General features: G+C 34.9%; 2 protein-coding genes across 3 annotated transcripts in view; one reads left to right on the top strand and one right to left on the bottom strand.

Moving 5' to 3' along the window:
• The window catches only part of LOC128548771 (uncharacterized protein DDB_G0271670-like), a 32921-nt gene extending 28162 nt beyond the window's left edge, over positions 1 to 4759 (bottom strand). The window contains exons 1-6 of the mRNA XM_053524221.1: positions 4755 to 4759; positions 4095 to 4267; positions 3757 to 3831; positions 2513 to 2996; positions 1389 to 1565; positions 1040 to 1196 (exon numbers count right to left, since the gene is read on the bottom strand). Coding sequence (XP_053380196.1) covers positions 1040 to 1196; positions 1389 to 1565; positions 2513 to 2996; positions 3757 to 3831; positions 4095 to 4267; positions 4755 to 4759 — 1071 coding nt within the window. The remainder of the gene's footprint in view (positions 1 to 1039; positions 1197 to 1388; positions 1566 to 2512; positions 2997 to 3756; positions 3832 to 4094; positions 4268 to 4754) is intronic.
• A 4945-nt stretch (positions 4760 to 9704) lies between these two features.
• The window catches only part of LOC123553611 (L-amino-acid oxidase-like), a 33741-nt gene continuing 24942 nt past the window's right edge, over positions 9705 to 18503 (top strand). For both annotated transcript variants that reach the window (XR_008367452.1, XM_045343295.2), the window contains exons 1-3: positions 9705 to 9839; positions 15288 to 15401; positions 17338 to 17517. Coding sequence is in view for 1 of the 2 variants with exons in the window: in XM_045343295.2 (XP_045199230.2) it covers positions 9782 to 9839; positions 15288 to 15401; positions 17338 to 17517 (352 nt within the window). In the remaining variant the exon portion in view is untranslated. The remainder of the gene's footprint in view (positions 9840 to 15287; positions 15402 to 17337; positions 17518 to 18503) is intronic.

The following is an 18503-nucleotide window of genomic DNA, read 5'->3' as shown; positions in this document are numbered from 1 at the left end:
AGCGTTCTACTTCGAGATAATCGAAATTCGAGCACGTGATTTTTTGGACGGGACTTGCATAAACCGGTTTAAACTCCCCAGTGGTGTTTTCGCCACTGACCGTTCCAAGGCGGTGCCCGACTGTGTTCCTTTGTTTGTTCGTTTTGTCCTCTTGTGTAGGCTTTGTGTGTGTGTGTTCCTTTGTTTGTTCGTTTTGTCCTAATGAGTTGGCTGTGTGTGTGTGTGTGTGTGTGTGTGTGTGTGTGTGTGTGGTGCACGCGCCTGCGTGCTGTGGGATTCGTTTTGGGGAGGCTGCGTTTTTGGTGCGTGGCATTCCCTGTTTGATATTTATCTTTGTTTTTCTTGAAAATGTCTTCGAGATAGTCGAAGAGATAAGCATATTCGAGAATTCGAATTTCAACTGTATATTACTGACTGTGTTCCTTTATTTGTTCGTTGTGTCCTAATGCGTTGGCTTTGTGTGTGTGCGCGCGTGTATGTGTATATTTGTGTGCGCGTATATGTGTGTGTGTTTTAGGTGTGCACGTCAGCGTGCTGTAGGTTTCGTTTTGGGGAGGCTGCGATTTTGGTACGTGGCATTCCCTGTTTGATATTTGTCTTTGTTTTTTTGACATGTTTTGCACACATCCGTAAGTCACACTCTATTTGTGAGAGCTCAATAACCATCCTTTCATAAATGTTTCTGGACGGGTTACCCCACTTCCGAAATGCTTTAACCATAACATCAAAATTGCAGAATTACGGCAGTGTGCAAAACATGTGAAGAATTTTCCCGACTTTCCCGAATTAGACACAAATGTTTTAGATAGAACAATCTGTGAAAAGATAACTTTTAGATAACTTCAATTAACAGTTAAATGTGAGCGAGTTACGTAAATAACAATTCGCATTTTGCGAATTTTTAAAAATGAGTTGAGGTATTAAAAATTCAAAATAATATATAGAAACACAAAAACAAGTAAATGAAAAATCATTAAATTATTGAAAAATTAATTCGTTTAGTTAGCTCTTCCATAGCTGAAGAAAGTTGACTATTTACCCCTGTCGTGTGTGATGGCGCCGTTGGTTTGGTCATATGTGGTTGTGCTGTTGGTTTTGTCATGTGTGGTGGTGCCGTTGGTTTTGTCATGTGTGGTGGCGCCGTTGGTTGGGTCATGTGTGGTGGCGCCATTGGTTTAGTCATGTGCTGATTAGAGCTGAAGTTTAACAAGTACTAGCTAATTAAGGTTGTTCACTAAATTTGCAAAGTTGGTCATTGCCACACGGCATATTTACGAAATGAGATAAAACATAAAATAGATAAAATTTACTAGTCACTATGTTCGATATTGTAAGAAGTAAACAATACAATATAGACTGAGCGATATCAAATCTGCAAAAACTAGTACCTCGTTTTATTTGATGCCGACTGTTGCCCAGAGCCAGACTGATGAGAGCTTGAACTTCCGCTTGAAGAAGAATGGGAACCAGACTGATGGGAGGAACGTAAATGGAAGAATGGGAGGAGCTTGATTTCTTTGTAGTTTTGGCTGCAGTGGTTGTTGTTGGTTTTGTTGTTGTTGTTGCTTCAAAATAATAAATAAAATATTTTACTTTACTATAGCATACAAATGTGGATGAAAAGGTTATGATATTTTAACAGAAAACAGAACAAGACTTCTTTTTCTTAAAGAACAGCATAGCGTGCAAATGGCATGGCATAAGATATATAAGATTGTATGATTAACAAAACATGGTTGAAATGGGATGAGGGAGAGAACCGCTGTAGCGCAACGGCTGAAGCCGAAAATGAAAACAAGTTGAAAATGGTGAGTCTACTGGAATCGAGAAAGGATACTTTGGCTCATTTTCATTTCGTTTTGCCTTTCCGTAGATCTGGTGATACATATACACTATTTTATGACTTCTCTTCATGTTTTAATCCAGTGGACATCTTTTTAAAAAATCATTTCTTAAATGTTCCCCAGTTACAAAAGCTGTGCAGAGCAGAACTTACAGGTATGCCAATTCAAAGCAAAGGTTTGCTGTGAGATCAAAACTTGTGCAGTTCGCTCAGTATCGGTTGAAACCTATGACCAGTGATCATTTATCACATTCACGTGAGGCTTTATCGACACCGATGTCTTGGTATTACAATTGTACGACCAAATATTCATTACATGTACTAAATATACTCTCCGTTGATGTCATCTAGGAACCGGTATCAGGCCAAAATGAAATCTGTGTAAAGATCCTTTGGAAACATAGAACGTAACCAAACATAACAGCAGACTCTGTTTGACTGAGTCTGTTCATCACAGGTAATGAAATGTGCAACACCCATCACGCCCCCTAGCACCGGCTTAAGCGTAATTTATATTATTGTAAAACCGAATGTACTCAATGATCCAAAAGGACTAGAAAATATAACAACACTGGGTCATGGAAACGACACTTGTTCTTCCAAATTTTAAATCAAACTGAGAAGATACATAGAGAAATAAAAAAAAATTGAAGAAAATAGACACATTACCTTTTGTCGTTGTTGTTGGTTTGTGTGTAGTAGTTTGCTTTTGTGTGGTTGTTGGCTTTTCTGTGGTGGTAGTGGATGTTGTTGGCTGGTGTGTAGTTGTAGGTTTGTGTGTGTAGTTGTGTAGGTTTATGTTTAGTTGTAGGTTTATGTGTAGTGGTTGGTTTTTGTGTGGTCGTAGGCTTGTGTGTTGTCGGCTTATGAGTAGTTGTGGCTTTAGCAGCTGCCTTGGTTGTGCGGTGGTGGTGGTTATGATGCTGAGCTTTCTTTGTTGTGTGTGCAGACGCAGAGCTACTTCCGGACTGGTTACTTGAATGGTTACCGGATTGATGAGAGCTGACTGGATGACTTCCAGAATTACTGCTTGAAGATTTAGCCGTGGTACCCGACTGTTTTGTGGTGTGTTTTTGGTGACTGGCAGTACCTGCAGCGGTAGATGCTGCTGTGCTGGCTGCCGTGCTGGCTGCCGTGCTGCTCATACCGGAACCTTGCAAAGACATAGATTATATGGCTGTTACAAAGTTTCTGCCTACGAACGAAAACATGAATAGTATTGAATTAACTTTTAGTATCAATGGTAGATTGATGTATGCATTGTTTTCAGTACGAATTGGTTTTAAAATGACGATTAAGTTTCTTCACATAACATAAAGGAGTAGGAATTACTGAATCTATATCGGGATGCCTAAACCCGTAACATGAAATATCGGAAAACGATATTCCAAATTTATACGAGAGCAAACCTATCAAATTTAAATGAAACCAATATGCTACTTTGTAAATAGGAAAGGCGAACTAATGGCAGAATATTTTCCACTTCGGGATGAAGCCAGACCTACCTGAATTATAGGAAGAAAAGTTTCCACTTTGTGACGAGGAGGAAGATGGGGTTAGAATTGAATAAATTAAGAAAAAGTATCATTTTTAAAGATTTAAAGATATTACAACAACAATAAAGCTTGATATTTGTAAGCTAGAACTATTGGAAGAAATTTTAGAAAAGGGAAGTGTAATAAATCGAAAATAATACCATTGAATGTATTTCGGTGTAAACACCTCTCTCCGAATTATTTATAATCTTACACACGAAAGAAATTTTGGGTTTTTATTTGCATCAACTGGTCGTTACTGCCTAAATTTTGATAGATGCCTTTAATTCGGATATGTTACTATTTTTTCCTCCAATTTGTCATTTATTTGCATTAGTTTGTTATCTGAACGTTGATTGGACGTTTAAAGTGAGTTACCTGAAGTTTGATTGGACGCTTTAGATCCTGATGAGGATGTCTGACTTGTACTACTAGATGAAGTGGAACTCGACTCTGAACAAAGAATAGAGGATAGCATTTGACCGTTGTATGTTTGATAACACATTTACAGTAATATGTACGAGCATTTGTATTTGTACCATTTACATAAATGTTATAAAGACTAGATTATATTAGATATGAAGTCGATTTGTATTCTTAATTTTTATTTCTAAGAACTCATATTTTTAATTCATAAGCATTCATAAGGTATATGCAATTTTCCGTTTTCATCCAACATGTAGTTATATCATATACTGGTTACTGCAATTTTCTACTTGGACTATTATTTGCGGAATGGCCGCCATGATGTCCACCGGAACCAGCCGTGCTCATGTGACCAGAGGAACCAGATTGATTGCTGGAATGTGTGGAAGTTGTACTGGAAAAGTTATTTCCTCCGTATGAAGAGGACGAGCTCCTGTGGCCACTATGCCAGGCACCAGCGCTCCTGTTCCAGTCGACAACTGTATGTTACAAAATGTATTTTATTATTTTATGTTTTAGACAGAAATGTTAGATGAAAAGAATCAGAGATAAAAAGTCGATATATCTTCAAGTCATTTCCAATTTTCAAATCAACAATCGTATTTTTCCATATATTGCTTTTATTCATTTGTAAATAGAATACGTCCCAAAATTTCCATATAACGAGGGTCATTCGGTATACTAAATGCACTGCACGCACTAAGTGATCATCCAACATAGTTTCTAAACAGATTTAAATTCTATGACTATGTACACAGCAGAACCCTTCTGCCACTTTGTCAACCGAGATTAAACATACTTGAAACAAATTGCGGCAGACATATCAAATCCTTTCATGAATAACTTTGGCTCTCCGCAGAACAGAGATCCTACAGTGTATTCAAGCCAACTGACACAAATACCTGGCACGCAGCCTTGTTGTATTCTTGATCGAGAGTTAATGAACCTACCTCATGGCTTGTACATTGATGAAATAACTCGCCTTACACATGGGTCAGAATCGGATATACTCTCTTACAGAGATGTATTGTACAAAAGAGCAACGCTATTAGTAGACTGTCCTAAAGGGAAACAAATTAACCGAAGGGGATCACGCCGAAATCCTCCTTTCTTAAAACTGGCAAACGATTGTTAAATTTTGAATATGTTCCTACAAGGGGATAAAAGTGAAATTGATAGTATTTTTAGCAAATCGAAGGAAGTGCATTTCCCTACAGAGCAAAATCAATCACAACAAGAAGAGGAAGAAACATCAACAATACCGCGCAGGTCTTCGGAATTTACAATGGAATTCAGCAGACTTGTTTCATCTGTGATAGATCTTGGAAATAAATACTCAAAAAATCATGAAGAGAGAAAGACCGACAGAGACTTGATCAGCAAACTTAAATTAGAAGTATCTAGAATTGAGAATGAAAATAATAAACCATAGAGATGACATTAAGGTTTAGGAGTATATCACCAAAACACAGAAATATTTTATAAACGAACAACATCGTTACCAATATGTTACCTGACCATTACATGTTCTGCCGTACTGTCCCGTACTGAAAATATTCTGAAAAAGTTGGATGATTGCCGACGAGCGGTTTTTAGGCATAGTAATATACTGTAACAATAATGATAGGATAATTGCATTTTGCGTATACATGCCCTCTTCCAATTATCCAAATGATCACTATACAGACTGTCTCAATACATTGCAAGCCTTATGCAACTCGTACTCAGAAACTGGTACAATTGTTATTCTCGGAGACATGAATGGAGAAGTGTCCATGCACTCTTCTAATGACAAACCCTCGTACAGAGATCTTTCACTAACTAAATTTCTCAATGAAAACGAAATGTTATCTCTCGGCCATTTAACTTCGTGCAAGGGACCTAATTATACTTTCGTTACTATGGAAAAAACTATGGATCATATCATTATGTATAACTATGACGTAGATCTAGTTACCTATGTTGAAGTATTTTATAATGATATTTATCTTGTTTCTGATCATCTGCCAGTAATGGCTACAATAAAGACATCTGTTACACAAACACGTATTACCAACTAAGTCGCCAACTTTGCCTGGCATAGAATTACCGAAGATAACACTAAGCAATATCAATTAAACTTAAGCTTGCTGTTACAAGATGTTTGTAAGGAAGATGTAAATTCCATGTATAACGATATTATCAGAGCAATATGTCTTGCAGCAAACAACACCCTGCCCAAATCGAAATATAATAGTCATGCAAAACCTTACTGGTCGTCGGAAGTAAAAGACTCCCATGATGCACAAAGACTTGCGCGCCGGAAATGGTTAGCAGACGGCCGTCCGAGAGGCATGATTCACGAATCCTATGCCACATATAAATTATTCAAACGGAAATTTGCCAAAACCCAGAAACGCGCTATTGAGCAAGTAGAAAATAATTTTGTTTCACAATTAAATGAAGCGACCGAATGCGATAATCGGCTATTTTGGGGTCTTGGTAAATCAAGAAAACGAAAATCCCGTTTAACATGTACACAGCTTAAGAGTGAAAACGGCCTAACGCGCGATCCTGAAGGCATTACTAATGAATTGTTAACATATTTTCAGAATCTGTATTCACCTTTAGACAGCCAAAATTTTGACGCGGAATTCAAATTTACAGTCGAACAAAAAAAAATTTGAATTGAAAACTTCTGGCACGTACCATGCAAGTATACCGGATATAGAACCAAATATTACCACTGATTATGTTGGTAAATGTATCAGCTCACTTAAGAAAAATAAGGCAGCGTCCTTTGATACAATTGTAAATGAACACCTTAAGTATGGCGGTCATGACTTAGTTATTATAATCACCGAGCTTTTTAATAAGATAATAGCAGACGGTGTTCTACCAAAAATGTCTAAAAAAGGCACGATAATTCCAATTTATAAAGACAATGGCAAATCACGATCCGACCCAAGCAATTACAGGCCGATAACATTTCTCCCTGTAATCTACAAATTGTTTGAGAAGATTTTACATGATAAGTTAAATGATTGGACTTTGAGTACCAACATATCTTTTCCAAATAAACAACAAAATGCCTACCATAAACATATTGGGGCCATAACAGCTTCCTTTAACTTACAAGAAACAATCTCCACTTGGATGTACAACCTTTTTATAGACGAGCTCTTAAACATTTTAGAACAAAGTGGTCTTGGTACAACCGTCCTTGGCCATCAAACAGGTAACACGATCCTTGCCGATGATATAGTACTCTCGGCAACCAGTCCAGGTAATCTCAAAAATATGTTAGACATAACCTACCGCTATACATGTAGATTTAGATATATTATGAATGCCAGCAAAAGTTTCGTTATCGAATTTGGTAGACAGTCACGTACCTTAAACACAGTTATCGTAAATCTTGGAGAAAATACAATCAAGCAAACCCAAAAAGTAAAACATGTAGGTATACATTTAAACAGTAAATTAAATGACCAAGACAAAGTTGACAATGCATGCCAAAAAGCAAAGTCTTCATTATTCTCCCTCTTATCGATCAATCTTGATCCGGATTACATAAACCCCCTGAAATCAGCATCGCTAGTATCTAAAATATGCCTACCGAGACTGTTATTTGGGGCTGAACTATGGAATAATCTAAGAAATCAAGATTACATTTTACTGAAAAGGTTCCTTAGGTTTGCTGCTAAAAAGGTTCAAATCTTTGAAATCCGAACATGAACTGACATGTGCCTTAGCATGCTTGGCTGGAAATCCCTCCATTCCGAAGTAGATAAAAACAAGTTATTTTTTCTAGGTAGTCATTACAATATACCAAATAAATTGTTAGTTAAACAATTTTTTAAAGCGAGGCTGTCAGTGTACATATGTAGGAAAGACAAAAAGGTTTTATTCCTGATGTTGTAAATCACCTTGTCAAATATAGAATATCCCATTTTTAGCTCATCTGAGCAATGCTTAGGTGAGTTTTTCTGATCGCTCGATGTCCGGCGTCCGGCGTCCGTCGTCTGTCGTCTGTCTGTCGTCCGTCTGTCGTCTGTCTGTCGTCCGTCAACATTTAGCTTGTGTATGCGATAGAGGCTGTATTTTTCAACTGATCTTCATGAATTTTGGTCAGAATGATAACCTTGATAAAATCTAGGCCGAGTTCGAAAATGGATTATCTGGGGTCAAAAACTAGGTCACTAGGTCAAATCAAAGAAAAATCTTGTGTATGCGATAGAGGCTGTATTTTTCTATTGATCTTCATGAAATTTTGTCAGAATGATAATCTTGATGAAATCTAGGGTAAGTTTGAAAATGGGTCACCCGGGGTCAAAAACTAGGTCACTAGGTCAAATATGGGAAAAACCTTGTGTATGCGATAGAGGCTGTATTTTTCAACTGATCTTCATGAAATTTTGTCAGAATGATAGACTTGATGAAGTCTAGACGGAGTTTGAAAATGGGTCACCTGGGATCAAAAACAAGGTCACTAGGTCAAATCAAGGAAAAGCCATGTGTATGCGATAGAGGCTGTATTTTTCAACTGATCTTCATGAAATTTTGTCAGAGTGATTACTTTGATGAAATCTAGGCCAAATTCGAAAATGGGTTACCCGGGGTCAAAAACTAGGTCACTATGTCAAATCAAGGAAAACATTGTGTATGCGATAGAGGCTGTATTTTTCATTTTATCTTCATGAATTTTGGTCAGAATGATTACCTTGATGAAATTTAGGCCGAGTTTGAAAATGGATTATCTGGGATTAAAAAGTAGGTCACTAGGTCAAATCAAAGAAAACCCTTATGTATGCGATAGAGGCCGATTTTTCAACTGATCTTCATGACATTTTGTCAGAATGATAACCTTGATGAAATCTAGGCCAAGTTCGAAAATGGGTTACCCGGGGCCAAAAATTAGGTCACTATGTAAAATCAAGGAAAAACATTGTGTATGCGATAGAGGCTGTATTTTTCATTTTATCTTCATGAATTTTGGTCAGAATGATAACATTGATGAAAATCTAGGCCGAGTTTGAAAATGGATTATCTGGGGTTAAAAAGTAGGTCACTAGGTCAAATCAAAGAAAACCCTTGTGTATGCGATAGAGGCTGTATTTTTCAACTGATCTTTATGAATTTTTTTCAGAATGATAACCTTGATGAAATCTAGACCAATTTTGAAAATGGGTCATCTGGGGTCGAAAACTAGGTCACTAGGTCAAATCAAAGAAAAACGTTTTGTATGCGATAGAGGCTGTATTTTTTAATCGAGGTTGATGAAATTTAGTCATGATGATTGCCTTGATCAAATCTAGATCAAATTCGAATATAGGTCATCTTAGCTCAAAAACTAGGTCACTAGGTCAAATTGAAGAAAATGCTTGTTTACACTTAAGAGACCACATTTTTGATCCAATCTTAATGAAAATTGGTCAGAATATTTGTTTCCATGAAATAACATTTCGTTTAAACGAAGTAACTATTTCGTTTAAACGAAATGATTTCGTTTAAACGAATTAGTTATTTCATTTAAACGAATTAGTTCTTTCGTTTAAACGAAATGATTTCGTTTTTACGAAATGTGATTTCGTTTAAACGAAATGATTTCGTTTAAACGAATTAGTTATTTCGTTTAAACAAAATGATTTCGTTTAAACGAAATAAAAGAAGTCTCACATTACCTAAGTGGAAAAAAGTGCGTAACATGTCACTTTAGGGTCACCGTAGAAACAAACCTGATGAAAAACGTGCGTGCATTAATAAAAGTAAAGACTCAAACTAAGGTTGTATACTCTAAAGTGCGTACCAGCAGATGACACAAAGTGCAGAGCTATTGACATGACATGCGATAACATTTTGCCCCCTTAAAAGTAATGACGTGTTCGTTGTACTTAAGAGTCGGTCTGTTTGCACTATTATACAACGTGTGCGCACAGGTAACATCACATGTATCAGACAGTAGCAGTCGAGACTTATCTTCATTAGATTAGAGGCAATGATGTTCTGGCTGTTTGCTTTAATCCTTGCAATCAACAGTTCAGTTGATGCAAAAGGTAGGTTATATTGTTACTGATATTCATTCTTTATATCCACTGCAGTGATTCTTAGAGACACGGAATTTAATAATGGCTTTTACAGATTTTATTAATTCAACAGTCGTTTAAGGATCTCGTTTTTCTCCAGTTGTATAACGTCAGATATTGAATACCTTTTTCAACTTCAGCATGATGTGTTAGCTTTCAATTGAAAATAGTAAACACTAGAGGTTTTAAATACTTTGTCGTAGTTACTCAGTTAGCATGGCTTTTTTATTTCAAATTATCACATACATTGGAGGAAGCAAACAGTTTGAAAACATAAAAAAAGATATAATTTCACCTGGTTATCGACAAATATTAACCATGTCTGACTTAAGATTTCAGATACCCCTTTATTTATCATTTCTAGTTCTTTGTTAAATCGTATGCGCCAAACTAGATGACCCGTAATGACACTCTGCAATTTCTGTATGACAACGCACTTTTTGTATGTAGTTTTGTCATTCATCGGTATGAACAAAAAGCAAGGTGCTTCCTATGAACTACAGTGTTTTCCGGAGAATGCCAAAACGCCATAGAAGAATGCCTTAACAGACGGAAATTACCGATTGCCATTACGGGCCAACTACCTTAAGACTTACATTGATAGACTTAAAGGGAAAGGAACGTAGTTCTGGGGTTAATTCTGTAAGCTGGGATTATTTTAATCATTTAAAGAAGTGAAAGAATTTTCAAAATCGGAGTAAAAACGAGAAAGTTATGGGCATTTAAATATTTGGTCAAATTGGCCACCATTTTGTTTCCATGGCAATAAAAAGACAAAACTGCGGCTTTATTTAATTTTTAGATACACATTTGAAATGCATTTACTTATTACTGTAAAATAATTTCTCTACTTTTCCAGCTATAATTAAAGAAATTATCATGCTTAACACCTTATGCTTAAATCAGTGTCTCGATTAAGGGATTTGGTGGTGTGATACCTAAAGTCGTGTTTTTGTAAACAAAAGAAAATTTTATAGAAAATTGATTTTTAAACGATTTTAGACTCTATTTTACAACTTTTTGATATTGGAGAACACAATATGGACGTGCTGAGATCAATTATATTCATCATAGTTATTGGAAGAAAAACTGGTGACTTTATATTTACTGAAAAACCTGAGAATGAGCTGTACCCCACCCACTTTTTTGTAACAGCGAGTGATCCTACAATTTCATATGGACAAAATACGTTTTACCAGAACTTTGTCAATTCATTTACTGATGTTTCTAAAAGAACTTCACACATTCGCATTACTAAAAGTCAGAAAACTACCCCAGTGTGGCTTCTACTGTGTGGTACGTTCATCCATGCCCTGGCCCCGTCCATAGAGAAAATAGTGAAAAATCTGGCATTAACTTTCATCGAAAGCGTGGTTTGCATTTCATTCATCTAAATACACGTAGTTTGATACCAAAATTGGAGGAAATTCGTATTCTAGCCAGAAAATACAATCCTGCAGCTATATTCATATCTGAAACGTGGCTTGATACATCTGTGCCAGACTCTGAAATTCATATTTCTAATCATAATGTTCATAGAAGAGACAGGCCGGACGGTCGAGGAGGTGGCGTTTGCGCTTACATAAGGAATGACCTGGCGTTTAACCCCCGTCATGATTTAACCATCCCGGATCTGGAGGCTACCTGGGTTGATATTCTTCTGCCCAAATCCAAACCCATACTTTGTGGAGTCATCTACAGACCACCAAAACAGCTTAACTTTTATAACATCCTGGAAACACTGTGCCATTCATGTGATGATTTAATTACACGTGAAACCTTAATTTTCGGTGATTTTAACACAAATGTTACTGGTATTAAATGTTCACTTCTTACCAACCTATCATCTTTTTGTGAGCTTTTCAATTTCAAGCAATTAATAAAGGATCCTACCAATATCTCACAATTATCATCTACAACAATTGACCTCATACTTGTTTTAGACAAAGATAAAATTTCAAATAGTGGTGTTGTTGATGTATCTTTGAGTGACCATTCTATGATATTTTGTACTAGGAAAATTACTCGTTCTTCAATTGGTAAACACAACAATGTTAAAATCAGATCTCAGAAAAACTATAATAGAGAAGATTTTCAACAGTCATTACTTTCATCTGACTGGTCAACTGTTATACTCAGTGATAATGTTAGTGAAGCATGGTGTAATTTCAAAAACATTTCTATGTCTGTTTTGGACATGCATGCCCCTGTAAAGGAAGTTCGCATTAAACAGCGAACAGAGCCATGGATCAATGATGACATTCTACAAAGTATCAATGTTAGAGACAAAGCTTTTAATTTGTACAAAAAGAATAAAACAACTGAACATTATGAAAGTTTTAAACAACATAGAAATAGTACTCAAACTCTTATTCATAATGCAAAGAAAAATTATTTCAAGGAAAGTGTAGAAAGCAATAAATCAGACTCTAAATCTCTCTGGAAATGTTTAAAACAGCTTGGTTTGCCATCTAAGAAAGGTGTTAGTTCTTCTAGCAACATTGGTTTGAAAATTAATGGAGAAGTTAGCTTTGATTTATTAAATGTTGCTGAAAAATTCAATAGTTTTTATATAACCGTTGCATCAAAATTAGTTGAAAAACTGCCAAGTAGATGTTTTAAATATGGTAATTCATTTGTAAATAAATTTTATTTATCTAAAGGTATTTTTCCAAATAGTTTTTCATTTTCATTTGTTTCTGAAAACAATATTTTGAAGTACCGTATAGCGGGTTATTTCTGCGGTCAAAATATTCTGCGTTTTGGCCCCAAGAATTGAGAAACAAATTTCTGCTTGTTTAATTTCTGCGTTTTCACATAAAAGGAAGAGAAATTTCTGCGTTTTTATGCCAAAGAGGAGGTAATTCTTCGCATATTCGGGCGTTGTGAGAATGATAGCGTAAGAAAACAATAAACTAAATTACTGGTAACTGTATTAAAATAACTTTGCATTTAAGGAATACATTGTATGATATAATAACATATGAATTGAAAAATATAAGTCTAACAACAATTGCACAAGCAACAACTTTAAACTACGGTATATCGGCATTACAGTTACACTTATATAAAGGTTACTAAAGTAAAGTTCGGAAGATCTTCACAAGGGATTAATAACACAAGTGAAATTCACTCAGTTTATTTCATTCACAGAAGAAAAATGTTTTCTGAGGGATTAACAGTTAGGACTATGATTGACTATCACACCTAATTATACCATTATCGGTAATTGTCAGATGGCGGCGGTAATTTCCAATAATTAGACCATGCCATTGTGAACTTCGGATTACCTAGGGAAACATAGCGTGAAACAACGTTGGTGAAAATAATGCAGATTTTTTTGCGTTTTTAATGTTTGCTTGATGAATATTCTGCTGGAAATATTTTTGCGATTCTACCGAGAGACCGTAGAAACGCAGAAATATTCCCCCCGTAGAAGTAACCCGCTATACGGTATCTTAACAGATTCAGTCTTAATAAGGCTACTGGTTTAGATGGCATCCCCTGTAGGTTTTTAAGGGACAGTGCTTCAGTTATAGCCAGTCCTTTGACTCATATTATCAATCTTTCAATTATCCAGGGTTCTTTTCCCGATGATCTTAAGAATGCCCGGGTTATCCCTCTTTATAAGAAGAACGATAAAACCGATGTTGGTAACTATCATCCTGTGTCTATTTTATGTATACTTTCCAAGATTTTTGAAAGGGCCATCTATGATCAAATGGAAGGTTACTTGAATGAGAAAAAAAATTTATACAGTTTTCAGTCGGGGTTCAGACGTGGATTTTCCACGGATACCTGTCTTATCCATCTTTCAGATTTTGTCAAGTTTCAAATGGATAAAGGTAACATGGTTGGAATAATTCTGCTGGATTTACAGAAGGCGTTCGATACAGTTAATCATAGTATTTTGTTAATGAAACTGAATGCAATTGGCCTTAGTTCAGATGCTGTTCTCTGGTTCCAATCATATCTTTCTGATAGACACCAGTTAGTTGCTGTTTCAGGTGTCCATTCCAATCGTGCCCCTGTAACCTGCGGGGTTTCCCAAGGTTCAATCCTTGGTTCCCTTTTATTTTTAATCTATGTCAATGATATGTCAGCTGTGGTCAAAAATAAGTTATAACTGTATGCTGATGACTCTGGAATTCTTGTATATGGTAAAAGTATAGCTGATATTGAGTCTATTTTATCTATGGAAATGGAAAATGTAAGTGAATGGCTTATTGACAACAAGCTTTTACTCCATCTTGGTAAAACAAAGTCTATTCTCTTTGAGTCTAAGCCTAGGTTAAAGACACAAAATGCTTTAAATGTGTCTTGTAATGGTACAAACATTGAAGCAACCAGTTCAGTGAAGTATCTGGGTGCTACATTAGACCAAAATCTTTCCGGTGATGAAATTGCACGTTCAGTGGTCACAAAGTTTTCTATTTTGGCTGACAACTTTGTGATCATCTTATCCTTCACTGATCATTCCTCATGAAATATTATGTGATAAATCCTTTACTGTGATACATATATGTGATCTCAATTAGCTTTCATAAATTATTCAGTATTTAAGATTATGTATCTTGCTTTATTACTCAAAATATAACAGTTAAACATGACTTTCTGTATCATGCCGCCAATAACAGGGACCACAATGGAAATAAGAAGAATCATTTCATCTTTTTTGTGTTATCCCTGGTATTGGTGAGCATTACATGGCTTTGCTGAGTAATATGATATTACTGTCTTAGGATTTGTTGGTTTGTCACTATGTAATATTTATTATGCATTGATTTGTCATTTGTTTTATCGCTATATTGCCATGTCATGTACACTTGTGCCAAATAAAACTTACTTACTTACTTACTTACTTACTTAAGAAACATACAAAAATTAGTCGTTTAAAAGGTTATTTGCTAAATAAAGTATTCAGAAGTGTGTAAATGACGTCATAAACACACTAAAATGGCTGCCTCCATTATCAGCTATTTTTTTTTAATTTGAAATTGCCATATCTTTTTCAGTAGTTGTCCGATTTTAAAAATTCTTTTATGAAAGGCTTGATGATGGTTTTTATATAAAATTGACTTGTTGTTTTCAGACTTTCCTTTCCCTTTAATAAGTCAAAGTATTTGTTAACTCATTGACAATAGTTTAAATTAAATACATCTCAGTCTTTGCAACATGCAAATAAAGAGTTTATACAACAGTATCAGAGTTAATAAGAGAAAGTTGAAATTTAACCTCTTTGAAATGTTCACGCATGCCTTCTATCAAATACTAGTACTTTTAAAATATAAATATGAATTGAGAGGCAACGTCGTACTCTAAAATTGTATTGTTTGTTACACTTATTTCTCATTCACTTAAGAAATTTAATTTGTTGTCTGTAGTAAATATTTTATAAGGCATATTTTCTTCTTTAAGGTTTGCCGTCAGTAGAGAAGCGGGGCCACAACACTGATCCTGAAAGGTCCGCAAATTGCTGGGACCACTCCCCAGATCACATCACGGATCCATTATGTGCTTTTCTCAATAACAGTAATGTTTAAATACGTTTAATATGAATATACACTTCTAACACAACATATTTTGGCCAGTGTCTTAAATATTTTTTAAAGTACATTTTTCTTGAAATTTGGCACTGCTTTAGACAATTACTAGTTTATCTTAAATTACATGAAGAAATTTCGATAAATAGATTAAAGCCATGTCATAATTTCTTACCATATCTCTAAGGTCACTAGACTGACATTTTTTAAAAGGGATTAAATTTGATATTAACTAAATGAATAAATCGTAAAACGTACAATAACATCTTCGTTTGGTCAGTAGTTTTTGAGAATATTTTTAGGAAAGTAAGTATCTATAAAAGGTGCACTCATTTAAAGCTACTCAGTACTGGCATACGTTTTCGATTAATATTTTGAAAATCTTTGTTTATGCATAGTTTTATAAGGACAGTATATCTGAAATTTCAAAGTAACAAAGAAATGAAGTTTCATAATGCTTGCGTATCAAATATACACAAATGTACATATTATTCATACATTCAAAGGATTGTCCGGATGAGTTATTCATCTTTCAATATACTTTGATTTTAACAGGATTAAACTTGCAGCATTTCGTGTCAGAATAACCAACTTTCAAAAACGCATTTAAAACCAATTGTTTTAGATAACTCAAATATACAATAGAATTATGTCATTTACTTAAATTAATGCATTTTTTTCTTAATTTGGCTATGGTTTCATAGTAAGTAAAATTGTATTACTGAATGATTGGTGTGTTGTTTTTTTTTTTTTTTTGTTGTTTTTTTTGTTTTTGTTGTTGTTGTTTTGTCTTTGCGTATCGGAAAAAAAGTATTTTCCAAATAAGTTTATATTTTTCAAATTAGAGATTCTCAAGTTATTCGAAAGATATCAGAAAAAAAAATTAAGGCTTAGAAATATGAACAGCATGTCACTTTCTAAGGGAGACAACTTTTTCTCGACGAATACTTAAAATATTCGGAAAAAAGTTGTTTCCCTTTGAAAATGAATGCCATTTGTACTTAAAATATTCGGATAAAGTTGTCTCCCTTAGAAAGTGAATACCATTTGTAAAGAAATAAAGATAAACAATTGCTGAAAACTTGTTATGCGAAATTTCACCACTCGCACGCTTTTGCAAATGCATCAAAACGAACATGTGTCACAGTTCTTTGAAAATGGAGAATTTTTAAAGGCGTTTGACTGTCCGGAAGTGGGGCCCCTTTAGGCAGTCCTTTTACAAAATTCAATGTTTATATCAGTACACTGACACTTCTTTCGTAAAGTAATATACATGTTTTACATGCTGTTTAATTTTCTTGTCGAACAACTCTTTCTTTCTATGATTTGGTGTTTATTGATTTTTGTTTCTCAAGCCGTAATTCTAAACCTTAAGATTACAATAACGTATGACATTAGTCGACCGTAACATATGTCCTAAACGAATCAAACATAAGATGGGAGAAAGTGTTTTATAACAATACTTTAGCTTATCTAAATTCATTTCAGATAAACCTTCAAATGCCTTTGTATTTTCTTGTTCTATACGTGTGTTAAAAAGCAGGTGGTTTCTATTTCATTCTAACTGGTTCTCTCTTGCGAGAAAATATTAAATACTAAATTCGAATCACCTTTTTCTCTAAATATTTGTCATAAATTTAAAAGTTTACTGATCAGCTCTTAATATCCCGTACTTTATAACTATCATATGTATTTCAAATAAATAGAAGCATTACAATTTCTTGTGCGTAAATATCAGTCTTTTTTTTTTCATGAAAATATCCATGTATATTTAGTTCAAAAACTTCTATAGAGAATTGCCCGCCAGAGGTGAATACCTACACAGCTCTGGGCTGGGTATTCATCGTAAATAAATGAATTGAATTCCCAGCCGAGTTCGATTACCTAGCTGGCTTAGTGCTTAACATGCGTCATTTATAATTCAGATTGCTCCACAGCACCAGCGGTAGAACATGCTAACCATAGCAAGAATTATACAACGAGTGTTGGTTCTACAGTGTCTTACGTTTGTCTTGACGGTTACTACCTTACTGGACCGAAAGTGGTTACATGTGAAAAGACAGATGCAGGTCCAAAATGGTCGCAGACCCCTGTCTGCATAAAAGGTTGGTATGATCTGTTTTTCTACACCTGCCACTGTCCTTATCAAAGTCTTCATAATTAGTTGTGCTGCTGTTTTTGTTTTATTGAATCTTAATCGATTTACTGAATAGACAATTATTATGTAACGCCGTTAGTACATATGCATGCTTTTTCCTGCTGAGTTAGAAATTTGGAATTTAAATACATGATTGGAAGTAGGAATAAGTTGCATAATCTGTGTTAGGTATCTTGAATGTAAATAGTCTGAAGTAAAATAAGAAATTACAAAAACAGGATGGTGTCAATATATTGAATCAGGAAGTAAATTTTCAAAATCGTGCCTAAATGAACTAGTAAACGTTGAAGTGCATGACGGTTTTAGAATATGAGATAAGGACGTGAAAATGTAAAGGATGTATGAAAAGCCATATGAGAAGTCTATGACTTTGTTGAATATCAGGTAAGTAAGTACAATACAAAATACGCAACAATGTAACAATGTCAGAAGGGGCCGAGTGGGTGAGGTCACTTGCCCTTCAACATTGATGATCGCTTTGTTTTTTAAATTAATATTGTGAAGCCTTCTAGCTGGCTTACCCAAAGCCGATTAATCTATAAAAAAGAAAATAAGAACCAACAAACCAATGCACGTTCCTTTTGTACATAACTTGTGTAAATCTGGAAATTAAATATCTATCGAAATATAGTCCCCTCATTCACAAAACAACTTATTCGGCGGAAGTTTTTGTTTTGGTTGATCTAACCCGGTAGGATTTAGATTTTTAAAGCAACTACAGACGACCCTCCGGTCGAAAGCGCTTTAAAATTTTACGTAAGGATCTGTTTTCCTGGTAAAATCAAACAATCCTATAGTCTATCATTATCATAAATAAATACTCCCAAACGCATGTGTATTTTGTTTTCTATTTGCAAATGATCGTCTTATAGATCTATTTAAATATAACATCTAATTTAAGCGCTGTGTAGTGGCCGTGAAAATACCCATTAC

Source organism: Mercenaria mercenaria, chromosome 15 (genome assembly GCF_021730395.1).
Source record: "Mercenaria mercenaria strain notata chromosome 15, MADL_Memer_1, whole genome shotgun sequence".
NCBI lineage: Eukaryota > Metazoa > Mollusca > Bivalvia > Venerida > Veneridae > Mercenaria > Mercenaria mercenaria.
Note: the sequence above shows the minus strand (reverse complement) of the source record. Positions and strands in the feature narration are given on the sequence as shown.